Consider the following 14,649-nt stretch of genomic DNA (forward strand, 5'->3'; position numbering starts at 1 on the left):
TTAAAATATATTCTATATCATACAGTGTGCAACTGGAAGTCTTAATCCAAGGCCTATTACTTATCGTCCTAAAAATTTGAGTGAGGTTGTTATAAATAGTAGCAACTGTAACTATTGGTAGCTCATAAACGTCTTATTATTATTATCTCACAGACTTTACAACAAGATTAACATGGAGGGAAATTGTACTGTATTTGCCAATGACACAATAATCCTTTATGTGATACTAGAACCTTAATAGCCAAAAATTCTTCCTGGAAACAATACTTGTGTAAAATTATACATGCAACGTACCTGTGCGATGATACTGGCCACCTTATCTTTGTCCACCGGCGTTGTCACCCTTTTGTTTTTCAAATGATGCGGTGTATCACGCCTGTGCAATTTCGACTGTTTATCGGCATTCTTCTGACTGTCACTGTCGCCGTCGGATGAGACGAATCCAACTCGACGTCTGAGGAACTCCTACAAAAAAAAAAACAAGGGTTAAAATATAAATTAAAGGGGCAAATTAACAGTCAAAGAGTAGGTGTTCGTTTCTGTGCTAAGAACACCGATTCATATTGAATTCCATAATAAAGAATAGCGACTAAGAAAGCACTAATACTAATAATAATTCCCATAGAAATATCTTTGACCCTCGAGGCAGTAGGAAGTTAATTGTTTTCCGTACCAATTTTCACTTTAATAATGCCAGAAAACGCTGCTTAAAGATCCGCTAATGATACGTCCTGTCTATATTTCACCGGCGGTACAACAATAATGCCTTTTAAAATGCAAATAACGGATTTGCGAATTAGGCTGGTGTACGTGCGTTTGAGAAATTAATTCATCCTCTTGAGCAAGTTTGCATTCTTGCATCGAATAAAATGCAAATGCGCCTCGGTTCGGGTTAGTGAATGTCTTATTAATATGAGCGTTGATATCTCGAGGACGTTTGCTTATCATTGGAGGATCAGTAGAGGGACGTCTGAATGAATACGAATTGTTTCGCTAAAGGTCTCATACTTAAGTCTGCAAGGGACCATATCAGTTGAAGTATAAACAACTGGATGAAGATGTTATATGGTCTGAGGAAACAACCATAAATTGTCTAAAAAGTGATGGTCTAAATAATCTTATCATTAAGAGTTTACTTGGCTACCCACACTATGTTCCTTATTGAATAACAATTAAATATAGGCCTGGCAGTTGAATATTCAACATTATTTGTCATTCTTTAGTTTTTTTAAATAAAAAAAATTATAATTTTAGGCTATTGAAATCATGTTTCCAGTTTTATTCTAGGTATTTTAAACATTATTTCAAATGCCAAAAGCACAAGAATATTAACTCAAATGCCTGGAAAATACTTAAAACATGAACGGAAAAAAAAGGAAATGTTAAAAACTGATTTTCGGTTTTCAGGAATCATCAACTTCTTAATAATTTTCACACTTAGTCCAAAAGAGCAATAAAAAATTCTATGAAAACGGTTGATATTTTAAAAAAAATGGTGGATGCGCCGCGCGAATAAAATGTTACACTGACCAATGCCTCGTAATTAATATTTTATGTTTTTAATTAAGAAATAAGAATTTTGAGATGGAAAGAATATTTTAGAATTAAACGAGAATAATTAAAATGTTAGTTTATTAGCGATAAGATGGTTAATAACAGAAATTAGTGGAATCGCCGGGTTTTAATGAATAATTTGAAAATTTTCAGATTTTGTCTTTTTAGAGAAAATTAGGTTAGGCGTATAATAAAATCCGAATATAATCATTTTGTTAAATAAAAATGATTACATACCAAAATAAATTGGTGGATGCGTAGGGACAATAAAGTTTTCTCAACTACCACTTTCTGTGGTCTGCTGATGTTTTTTTGGTCTGTTTTTAGAAACAGAATGGACAAACAGATATTTTAAAAAGAAGTCGAAAAATAAGCAAAAAATATGAAAATAGTGGCGGGATAGTCATTACAAAAATTGGTGGATGTGCCAGGCAAGGCGTGAATTTTAAACAAATTATAGGAAAAATAATATTTGGAGATTTTCGTTCGCATAATCCTTTTTTATGCCACGTTTCGGTTCTTTTTTTCGGATCATCATCAATTTTCATGTTTTTTATATTATTGAGTTCTTGGGATTTGAAAATGTTCTTTTCTGAATAAATTGGTAAAAGAAAATAAATTGGTGAAAGCGCCAGGCCATTTCCAGGCTCTTATATAATTTTTTTCTATTATTCCAGGCGTTTATTTAAACATTATGTCAAATGCCTAAAGCACAAAACAGCGAACTGAAATACCTGGAATACAGCAAAAAATTATTCCAAATGTGTGGAACATTAAAAAATATATTCATATTTCAAATGCCTGGAAGATATTTGCTTATAAAATCAAACCATATAAAAGGAAATGCATACTCCTTTTTTTAATTATTTATTAAAAACTGCGTTTCGGTTTTTAGGAACCATCGTCAGCTTTCTAACGATTTTCACACCCACTCAGAAAAAGCACTAAGAATTAATTGATTACGTCGCAGAATAAATTGATGGAGGCGCCGGGTCAATAAAGTTTTGTAACCAGTTCCTGTTGACCGTACGAGATTTTCACGAAAAGCAACATCTTGGTTTTTCGGCTGTTGACGAGTTGAGTTACAGGATCGGTTGATCACAAACAGTTATTAGTAAATTCAAGAATATGGATTTGCTGTACAACCCAAACTTGGAAGGCTTTACCGTTGGCTATAAAACTCTCCTGAGTATTTCACACTCTAGTGACTATTTCTATTCTTAGCTGTATACGCATAATTGTAGGATTATAATGAGATGCAAAGACGGCTGTAGATGTTATTTTTCTCAATCATTTTGCCTTCCCTGTGGTTCGTCAGTAGTTCATACACAATATTGTCCTAGACTATAATAGTCTTAATAATTTCAATGATCCTCGTAAGTATTGTTACAAAGTATGACCTACACCCTTGGCAAATTTCTTTCACGAGTGCTGTGACCGTTCTTTGTGCGATTTTCCTCTTGGTAATATTGACTTATGATTTTTCTTACAGCCATTACTCCCCTGTGTGCTATTTTTTTTATCAACCGATCTCTTATAACCACATTTCCGACACAACTACCAATACGAAGACAATTCACCTTTAAGGCGAAATAATAACATCATCTTCTAACAGTACTTTTTCTCCATTACTTTAAATCGGATCTTGCACTGAATACCGTATACACCGGTTTAGATTGGGCGGATATAAATTCTAAAAGCAAAGAAAACACACTACTAATAAAAGAAAAAACGAAAGATGAATCGTGTTTCCTGGACGCCTACTCTACTGCCACATTTATTATTTATCGGCACGCTCTCGACGACTTGAAGATATCTATAAGACGCCTTTTATGCCCGGAGCGGTTGACGGTGCATTGCAGGTGGTTCAGATTATTATTGCACCAGGTATGGTTAAAAGCTGATGATATTTTGTTCGGATTTTAAAGGATTTAGAGGGGCGGCAAAACACATCAATATGTCGAATGTAAACTTGACAGAAAACACGTTACACAGTTAAAACAATTTATACATATGAAACCTATAACCTGGGTATATATATACCTGTTTATTGTTGGGCCAGTTGTTTAGTTAGGCACGCAATTTATTGTATGAGTAGAGTGTATTTCTTTTATCAAAGTGATATTTGAACAAACACAATTTCAGAATTGTTCAAAAATACTAGTACGCCGCTGTTGGACCAAAAAAATAGTAGAGAATGCGAACCGTGTACCCTCTCTGTCTCATCATTGATCTATATCTCCTCAAATTAAATATCGCGTTATTTTCTCCCGCTTTGTCACCGAACTAGCCAATCAAAACGTCCGAATGCTTACTCTCGCTGCATTTGGTGCCGCAGGCAAATTTTCTGAACTGAAGAAAAATACTTCTATTCTCAGTAAAGTGTTTGATGAGTTCCACCTGTTTAAAAATAACCGTTTAAATTAAAAATTAAATTCTTTGTTGTGAAATTTTCCGCAACAATAATTGTAATATGTTTTTCCTTTCTCTTTCTGCATAGATCGTGCTTAAAGTTTCCTTAAATTTAGATTTTTTAAACTATTGGATTTCCACTTTTTATCATTGTTAATTTTTAAACTAAAATTCATTAATATCAAATTGAGGATGTATTTCTGAGGAAAAAATATTGTTTTTAATTTTCGAGATCCAGGAATAGTTAGTTACTAACAATGGACATTTTTTTAAGAGGCCAGCAAGAATTAGTACAGTTTAAAATGGAAGTAAAGGATGTTCTACAGTTTCTGCCTCTAATACTTCAACTAATGTACTATTCAAAAATCCAAGACAGTATCATAGGCATTTACGATAGCCTGAATTATTTATAGAAAGATTCATTTATTTATTTATTTATTTTATTTATTTAATAGACCGGATCAACCCCATTACAAAAAAAATATTACAAAGTTCAATAGTTACACCTAACCATAACTTAAATTAGCTAAAATACAAATATGTTTTTACAGGGAAACCAACATAAAATCAACAGAAGAGTTTACACAATCTCTCTAATTTGATTCCTAAAACTAGACAAGCCAATGCCCACATCTTCAATATCCTCATGGTTGATAATATTTAAGGTTCTTTCGATAGGGGAGTCAGTGGCATAGTTGGTACTGTGAAAAGGCAAAGCAAATAGTCGGTTTCGTCTCAAGAGTCTTGAGGGGACATTGAAGCTAATTCTACCGAGAAGGTCGGGGCCTACAATCAGACCATTAAGAAGCTTAAATACAAAGGTTAAATCACCACGAATACGTCTTTCTCTCAATGTTGTCATAGCCAGCAGCACTTCCCGTGCATCATCATAAACATGATCGTTCGGTATTTCCAAATTTAATTTAAATAGGCAAAATCTTAAAAACTTATTCTGAATCCTTTCAAGCGCCAGCCAGCTGTTCATGTAATAGGAGGACCATATCATTGAGCCATACTCCAATAAAGAAACCACCAAAGACATGTACACCCTCTTACAGGTCTCGACTGATAGTTCTCTGCAGTTACGCAGAACAAAACCCAGAACCCTGGAGGACCTAACCACTATATTATTTATGTGTATATTAAAATTTAAATGATCGTCAAAATAAATGTCAAGATCCTTGATTGTATCAGAATACTGAACAGGGCTTCCCTCTATATTGTATGATGTTACAATTTTTTTACTTCTTTTGTGAAAACTAATATAATTACATTTCTTTATGTTTAAGAATAAGATATTGTTGAGACACCAATCATTTAGCCTATTCAGGTCATTTTGTAACAAAATTTGGTCTTTGGAAGTCTGGATTACTCTATAAAATTTCAGGTCACCTGCAAACAATAAAAAGGCACTATTTTCAAAACATGTAGCTATATCATTAATGAAAATGTTAAAGAGCGATGGTGATCAGTGTCCACCCTGAGGTACACCAGAACATACATTGATATTGCTGGATCTAGCACTACCCAATCTAACCTGCTGAGTCCGGCCTGACAAGAAGCTTGTGAACCCGGCAACTATATGATTGAAGAAACCAAACACTCTAAGTTTCTCCTGCAAGATTCTGTGATCGACTCTATCAAAAGCCTTGGAGAAGTCTGTATAAATCACATCCATCTGACATCCCCTCTCCAAGGCATCCAACAGATCTTGCTGATAGATCAACAAGTTAGTGATCGTAGATCTGCCCGAACTAAACCCATGCTGCTGATTGAGCAACAGCTCCTTGCAATAGAAATAAATTTGGTCGTAGATAAGACTGTCTAACAGTTTTGGAATGGCCAACTGGATGCAAACGCCCCTATAGTTACCTATTTGGTCATTATCATCTGATTTAAATATTGGTACCACAAAACTATGCTTCCATAATGACGGAAAGAGTGCTGAGTCAAGGGATTTCTGAAAAAGCAAGAATAGAGGGCTATTTGGTATCCCATCAGGACCTGAACTAACTTTGGCCTTTGGCCTGGGCAAAACCTTCCGCTATCTGTTCGCAACCAGAAAATTCATTATCACCATAATACATTGAATTTGGAATTTTATTTACTGCCTTCCTACTGTTGAGGTGATACCAAAAGCTTTTAGGGTCAGTATACAGTAATTGGTCTAATATAATCACGGTAGCAAATATTCGTTAAAGTGTTGCACCTCGCCCTGAGATTAGAAAAAGTGACATAATCAGATTGATCACGAGTACTGATGTAATTCTTGTGAGCAATCTTCTTCTGTGTGACTAGATATAAGTTCACCCGAGAACTACTTGGGAAAATCAGATGTCTTATATCTTTTGAGAGGAACAAAAAGGGCTATTGCCATGTTTAAAATGTGATAGAATTGAGAGACGGCTATGTTAATATCAGTCGTATTCAGTATTGTAGTCCAGTCAATTCCAGACAAGTAATTATTAATGCCATCATAATCTGCAAGCTTAAAATCATAATAAAATTCTACATACTCTACATTTGGCTTGAATTCACTGATTGCTTCTGTTACCACAAGATTACTTTTATTAGTGAAGATTAGATCCATATAAACCAATTTATCATTAGGTATTGTTATTTTTTGAAAAAAAAATTAAATAAGCATAAAACTGACCTAGAGTTAAACCTGGAGGACTGCACTCAACCACAGCGCCAAGATTGTCACTCCCCCAGCGAGCATCTGGTACATTAAAATCACCGAAGACATAAAAATCGTAATCACAATACTCCTGCCGGAGAATATCTATCGAGTGGCAATGGCTTTCATATAAACTGATTTCAGAATTAGGGAGAATATAAACCCTTCTAATAATAAGATCATTGTTACCCACTTTACATGATATAAACAATTGTTCCACAGAATCATATGCCAACTTAATCCTTTTAGAACTAATTCTATCGATTTAGACTGGACTAAGAATAAAATCGATTTAGATCCTCAATTTAGGTTTTGGAACAAAAATCCCCAATATACGGCTAGCTACTAGCGCATATTTTTACTGAGAAAACGCTATTATAATGAGAAAATCTTGACAATAGCAATAGATTGCGATCTTGCTCAGATTTTTAGTAGGTTTTGCACCATATTTGCTAGGAAAAAAGTTAAATTTAGTACGTGAAAACTAATTATGGAACTGAAATGAAATCATGTGTTGCTTAAACGCGTCAATGAGGTTACTGACTTAGGAGTAGTCTTTGATCAAAACTAACATTTATACTTCATTATAAATTGGAAACCATACTATACTTTAGAGAAAATAAATATTACAATAATAATGCTGTATCTATTTAAATTGTGAAATAGCCCTATTGATGATCCCCTATTCTTATGTAAACTTTCTCTTAATGTGCCAGCTTACCATACCAGAAATGCTGTTATTTTTTATCTTCCATATGTAGTCAGTAACAATCGACATCTAAATTCTCCTCTTTTGAGTAAGTGTAACTTCAATAATAAAATAGATTTATTTGTTACTTTACCCGAACTAAAACGAATTTTAAGAGCAATGTAATTAAAGTTCGGTGCTGTACTATAAACTATAATTGTACTTTGTAATAGGATTAGTTACCCAGTGTAATATAATATGTAGAGTGCAAATAAATTAATCAAGAATCAGTCGATTGTACTAATGCCAGTGCCCTCAGACTAATAATCAATCAATAATCATCAGCAACAAGATTGATAATTTTATAAATGAAAATCCACACTGCAGACTTATGCCGAAGACTTTGTTTCAGCAGCTCAAACTCTAATATTATCTGATCTAACTCCGTATGAAACTATTCTGCTATAGCTTCTAAACATACAGCTTTCCAGGGAAAAATTTCTTCTTCAATGTTTGTTTATGAGAAAAGTTACTTTAAATTTTGATCCCTTAATTCGCAAACCTTTATATTTACCTCGTCTAATTCATCATCCTGACTAGGATCGCTGTCGTCATGGTTGTAAGCCACCGAAGGCGAACGATCTTCATCCGATTTCGGCAGCAAGTCAGCAACTATCGGGTTGCTGATTATTTTTGCATCTGCCCCGGAAATCGGTTGCTGCGGTTGGACAGCAACGTGCTGTACATGCTGATTGACCGCTTCGTTCGGTACTTTCACTTAAATAAAAAGTGAAAAATATATAAATGTTATCGTGAAAAATAACATTATTCTTACCTGATTCATTTAATTTATTGTTTTCGGTTGAGCCGTCCGTTATCCGCGTATCCGAATATTCTAAAGAATTGTTTAACTGTCCTTTGCCGAATAATTTGTGAGCTTTCGCTTTTAGTTCCCTCGGGTGCGGGGTGTTTTGACGCACGAAAGGTGTCTGAAATAAGGAGAGATTCAATTATATTGCACAGGATACAATCTTTGATATATTATTTCCTCTCTGCTTACCAGTAAATAGTTCAATTATATTGTTGGACACGACAAAACATGTTTGGTTCACTAGAAGACCGTACGTTAATTAATTGGAAGTTTTTGCCTATTTCAATTTAAATATCGAGTTGTCTAGATCTGATGAGAAGGAACACTCACGTACCGCATAGAAGATAAAGAGATACATGGGATAAATCTGTCAAGGCTCTAGCTAATGAAAATCTACACAATGGAGATGGAATAAAAATGGTACATTGAATATGTAAACAGATACATAAAGAGTGGTCAGTTACACTGCCTGGCTTAAGCTCATTACACTTTTGTTCTCTTTGGCGATGTTTAAATTATTTAGTTCTTCCAGGCACAACCTAGATAATGGCTGAATGTTTCACAAGAAGTGTCCCAATAATGCAGAAAAATATCCATATTTTTGGAAATTACTGCAAATGTTTAAGCGCACAAGAGGTGTCCCAGTAACCCAGAAAAACTGGCTTCATATGCCTGGAATACAATTGAAAATTACGAAAAAATCACTTAAAATCTCAGAAAGGAGCCTAAAGTGGTATTTAAGGAATTGTTCCCCACTATTTTAAGTGTAAACTTGCACGTCTCTTAAATAGGTAATAAGAAAGTTACTTTTACCAATGTTGTGCTATAAACCAAAACTACATAGTATATTTTATCAAATCGACGTTAAATGAAATATTGAGAAAACCTATTACACCATAACCAGAAAAAAATACCCATTTCTTTGTTGGAAATTACCACCACCAAGTGCCATAACAAGAAGGATTGTGGAATAGAGGAAAGTACTTGCTTTTTTTCTTTTAATCATTTAAAAACTCAATTCAATTAAAAAAAGCAAGTAATTTTCACTATACGAAAAAAAAAACAATCGTGCAAATTAATAATAAATATTTTATTACAAAATATACAATTGTTGTTAATTTATATCTACATATAAACATATATATTCGAATGGTTATTTTTTAATGGATAATACTTATTAACAGAGGTATACTTTTTTGGTTTAGTAAAAATTAATACAGTTATAATTAAAAAAAAAAATTGTTAGTAGCAAATGGTAATGGTAAATAATAGAGTGTAAATTAGCATATGCACCACAACCAATTTTGCTCATGCAAGAAACAATTATTTACATTATATAATATTTCCAACAAAAAATGGTTCGTTTTTAATGAATATTTTTCCTAAAGACCGAAATATTTCATGCAAAAGTGTTAAATATACTTTAAGTAAAATGAATATCATATTTTTGTTAGTGATAAATTGCCCTGACTCGAATTAAAATTTAATAAAGAAGTTTTTTGAAGTAAAAAATAGAAACTTAAAATGGCTTCAAATGCGTAGAATTAAATTGAAGATTACTGCGAAATATTTGAAATATAAATACACAAGCGACTCATGAACATCCCATTAACTTGACTTAAAATTTCTTCAAATGCCTGGAATAGTAACCACTTTAGCCTACAATTGAAGTGGGACAGTGGTCATTGATAAGTAACATGTAATGCTCTAAAGATATCGTTCAATGCAGTTAAGAAAATTTATTTTCTAGAAAACCAAAACATTCAAAAGAAAATTAAGTACAGCAACTGGAACTTTGGATCTCAATAAAGACCATCACAGATCTACTAAAAATCTTACATTTATCCAAAAATGTTTCGAGAAGTAGCAATCTATCACAAGTGGGTTTAAACTTAAGCATCCAAAAAGACATGTATAAAAATTTTGCACATAGGACTTTAAGGAAAAATATTCATGATAAACAAAAACAAAATATATAACAATACTGATAAGTGTGACAAAATACCTGTCGATACGGAAGGCATTTTTAATGTGCTCATATCATCCGAGCTCAGTCTTGCAACAGTTACTTACACTATATAGCTTTGGTTTAATTGGTAAATAATTTATTCCTAACTACTAATATTAAAGCAAGTATCAGCAAGTGAAATCGTTATTATTTGTATCATTAATAAGCCCTTAATCTAGCTTAACTTTAGCCCTAATACTATTTTTCATTAAAACAAATGCTCGCTTGCAAACTTTGAGATCTGAAGCTAGTTTGAAAATTGCTCCCACTGTTTTCTTTCATAGAAGTACCAGCAAATATGTTAAAATTACGTTTGTGTATTGAAGCTGCTTAAAAAAAAAAAGGTTGTATTCCCTAAGCTCACACAAATTATATTTTACGAGCTCTATTAGTACTGAAAACTTAATTTGAACCTAAATGAAAATACTGTCCCTTCATATGATAGATTCTCAGTTTGTGCCATGTGTCAAGTCTCTTAAATCAGACATTACTTGCATATTCAAATGCTATCATGGTCATCATTATCATGGATTTCATTTATATAAAAATCATTCATCAAAAAATCTTAAAAATGGTCTTCTAAAGTATGCAAAACAGATTGATACATTTTTATTAATTAATGTTGTCCTTTCTTAACATTCTGGAGAAACATAGGCAAATTTAAACTACGTCGAAGTCTTAGTTTAGTAACAGAAAAAGATTCGTCTAGAAAATTAGTATAACCATGATAACGGAGCGCAAAGAAGCTAAATTCAGTAGCTATGTAGTTATTTGGATTTTGTAACGTCATATGTTAAACATATTAGCAGGAATTGAAGATGTAAGTCTTTCAGCGACTTGATTTGTTTTGTCTATAGTGAGTACTCAAAGGCCTTTGACAGTATACATTTTCGGATTGTACTAATGAAACTAGATGCTGTGGCATCATGGTTTGGGGTACTAGTAATTGATTAATGAACATTATCTATTTCTAAATATCAATAATCTTGGGTTATAGGGGTGTAAGGGAATCAGGAGAAGAGGATGTAAAAGACCTTGAAATCTATTTTTATGGAAAAATCATCATTTTCTGAGCACATTTTGGGATTTATTGATAATCGATCCTAATTATCCTCTCTTGTTAATTATCCTGTATTATATTTGTATATAAATATCTTGGGAACTCATGTGCCGATTTTCTTGATTCTCGTTTCATATGAAAGCCGATGAGTTTCTTTACTAAAAAGGTCTTTACACGTTTCCTTGTAAATACAACTATTTTGGAGTTATTAAGGAATTTTTTTATGAACTGAAAAAATCTCGATACTGTCAAAGGCTTTACAAAAATCTAAATATCTTGGAAACTTATGTACCGATTTTCTTGATTCTCGTTTCATATGAAAGCCGATGAGTTTCTTTACCAAAAAGGTCTTTGTCTTTACACGTTTCCATGTAAATACAACTATTTTGGAGTTATTAAGGAATTTTTTTATGAACTGAAAAAATCTCGATACTGTCAAAGGCTTTACAAAAATCTAAATATCTTGGAAACTCATGTACCGATTTTCTTGATTCTCGTTTCATATGAAAGCCGATGAGTTTCTTTACCAAAAAGGTCTTTACAAGTTTCCTTGTGAATACAACTATTTTGGAGTTATTAAGCAGTTTTCCCATGGATTGAAAAAATCTTGATACTTTGAAAGGCTTTACAAAAATCTAAATATCTTGGGAACTCTTGTACCGATTTTCTTCATTCTCGTTTCATATGAAAGCCGATGAGTTTCTTTACCAAAAAGGTCTTTACAAGTTTCCTTGTGAATACAACTATTTTGGAGTAATTAAGCAGTTTTTCCATGGACTGAAAAAATCTTGATACTGTCAAAGGCTTTACAAAAATCTAAATATCTTGGAAACTTATGTACCGATTTTCTTGATTCTCGTTTCATATGAAAGCCGATGAGTTTCTTTACCAAAAAGGTCTTTGTCTTTACACGTTTCCATGTAAATACAACTATTTTGGAGTTATTAAGGAATTTTTTTATGGACTGAAAAAATCTTGATACTGTCAAAGGCTTTACAAAAATCTAAATATCTTGGAAACTTATGTACCGATTTTCTTGATTCTCGTTTCATATGAAAGCCGATGAGTTTCTTTACCAAAAAGGTCTTTGTCTTTACACGTTTCCATGTAAATACAACTATTTTGGAGTTATTAAGGAATTTTTTTATGAACTGAAAAAATCTCGATACTGTCAAAGGCTTTACAAAAATCTAAATATCTTGGAAACTCATGTACCGATTTTCTTGATTCTCGTTTCATATGAAAGCCGATGAGTTTCTTTACCAAAAAGGTCTTTACAAGTTTCCTTGTGAATACAACTATTTTGGAGTTATTAAGCAGTTTTCCCATGGATTGAAAAAATCTTGATACTTTGAAAGGCTTTACAAAAATCTAAATATCTTGGGAACTCTTGTACCGATTTTCTTCATTCTCGTTTCATATGAAAGCCGATGAGTTTCTTTACCAAAAAGGTCTTTACAAGTTTCCTTGTGAATACAACTATTTTGGAGTAATTAAGCAGTTTTTCCATGGACTGAAAAAATCTTGATACTGTCAAAGGCTTTACAAAAATCTAAATATCTTGGAAACTTATGTACCGATTTTCTTGATTCTCGTTTCATATGAAAGCCGATGAGTTTCTTTACCAAAAAGGTCTTTGTCTTTACACGTTTCCATGTAAATACAACTATTTTGGAGTTATTAAGGAATTTTTTTATGGACTGAAAAAATCTTGATACTGTCAAAGGCTTTACAAAAATCTAAATATCTTGGAAACTTATGTACCGATTTTCTTGATTCTCGTTTCATATGAAAGCCGATGAGTTTCTTTACCAAAAAGGTCTTTGTCTTTACACGTTTCCATGTAAATACAACTATTTTGGAGTTATTAAGGAATTTTTTTATGGACTGAAAAAATCTTGATACTGTCAAAGGCTTTACAAAAATCTAAATATCTTGGAAACTTATGTACCGATTTTCTTGATTCTCGTTTCATATGAAAGCCGATGAGTTTCTTTACCAAAAAGGTCTTTGTCTTTACACGTTTCCATGTAAATACAACTATTTTGGAGTTATTAAGGAATTTTTTTATGGACTGAAAAAATCTTGATACTGTCAAAGGCTTTACAAAAATCTAAATATCTTGGAAATTTATGTACCGATTTTCTTGATTCTCGTTTCGTATGAAAGCCGATGAGTTTCTTTACCAAAAAGGTCTTTACAAGTTTCCTTGTGAATACAACTATTTTGGAGTAATTAAGCAGTTTTTCCATGGACTGAAAAAATCTTGATACTGTCAAAGGCTTTACAAAAATCTAAATATCTTGGAAACTTATGTACCGATTTTCTTGATTCTCGTTTCATATGAAAGCCGATGAGTTTCTTTACCAAAAAGGTCTTTGTCTTTACACGTTTCCATGTAAATACAACTATTTTGGAGTTATTAAGCAGTTTTTCCATGGATTGAACAAATCTTGATACTGTCAAAGGCTTTACAAAAATCTAAATATCTTGGAAATTTATGTACCGATTTTCTTGATTCTCGTTTCGTATGAAAGCCGATGAGTTTCTTTACCAAAAAGGTCTTTACAAGTTTCCTTGTGAATACAACTATTTTGGAGTAATTAAGCAGTTTTTCCATGGACTGAAAAAATCTTGATACTGTCAAAGGCTTTACAAAAATCTAAATATCTTGGAAACTTATGTACCGATTTTCTTGATTCTCGTTTCATATGAAAGCCGATGAGTTTCTTTACCAAAAAGGTCTTTGTCTTTACACGTTTCCATGTAAATACAACTATTTTGGAGTTATTAAGGAATTTTTTTATGGACTGAAAAAATCTTGATACTGTCAAAGGCTTTACAAAAATCTAAATATCTTGGAAATTTATGTACCGATTTTCTTGATTCTCGTTTCGTATGAAAGCCGATGAGTTTCTTTACCAAAAAGGTCTTTACAAGTTTCCTTGTGAATACAACTATTTTGGAGTAATTAAGCAGTTTTTCCATGGACTGAAAAAATCTTGATACTGTCAAAGGCTTTACAAAAATCTAAATATCTTGGAAACTCATTAACCGATTTTCTTGATTCTTGTTTCATATGAAAACCGATGAGTTTCTTTACCAAAAAGGTCTTTACGCGTTTCCTTGTAAATACAACTATTTTGAAGTTATTAAGCAGTTTTTCCATGGATTGAACAAATCTTGATACTGTCAAAGGCTTTACAAAAATCTAAATATCTTGGGAACTCTTGTACCGATTTTCTTGATTCTCGTTTCATATGAAAGCCAATGAGTTTTTTTACCAAAAAAGTCCTTACAAGTTTCCTTGTAAATATAACCATTTTGTAGTTATTTAGCAGTTTTTTTATGGACTGAAAAAATCTTGATACTGTCA

General features: G+C 32.6%; 1 protein-coding gene and 1 long non-coding RNA gene across 16 annotated transcripts in view; one reads left to right on the forward strand and one right to left on the reverse strand.

The window, feature by feature from the left end:
* Positions 1-14,649, reverse strand: part of LOC126745229 (protein lap4-like) — a 133,858-nt gene that overhangs the window by 83,985 nt on the left and 35,224 nt on the right. For all 8 annotated transcript variants that reach the window (XR_007663467.1, XM_050452978.1, XM_050452977.1 and 5 more), the window contains exons 9-11: positions 8,170-8,323; positions 7,909-8,111; positions 295-465 (exon numbers count right to left, since the gene is read on the reverse strand). Coding sequence is in view for 7 of the 8 variants with exons in the window: in XM_050452978.1 (XP_050308935.1) it covers positions 295-465; positions 7,909-8,111; positions 8,170-8,323 (528 nt within the window). In the remaining variant the exon portion in view is untranslated. The remainder of the gene's footprint in view (positions 1-294; positions 466-7,908; positions 8,112-8,169; positions 8,324-14,649) is intronic.
* LOC126745235 (uncharacterized) lies at positions 11,566-13,978 on the forward strand. 8 transcript variants are annotated; one of them, XR_007663472.1, is made up of 3 exons: positions 11,566-11,620; positions 13,467-13,647; positions 13,835-13,978. It is a non-coding gene; the product is annotated as an uncharacterized LOC126745235 (long non-coding RNA). The 8 variants fall into 8 exon arrangements; XR_007663471.1 differs by lacking the exon at positions 11,566-11,620 and adding an exon at positions 11,659-11,807; XR_007663473.1 differs by lacking the exon at positions 11,566-11,620 and adding an exon at positions 12,115-12,169.

This window comes from Anthonomus grandis, chromosome 15 (genome assembly GCF_022605725.1).
Source record: "Anthonomus grandis grandis chromosome 15, icAntGran1.3, whole genome shotgun sequence".
NCBI classification, from domain to species: Eukaryota; Metazoa; Arthropoda; class Insecta; order Coleoptera; family Curculionidae; genus Anthonomus; species Anthonomus grandis.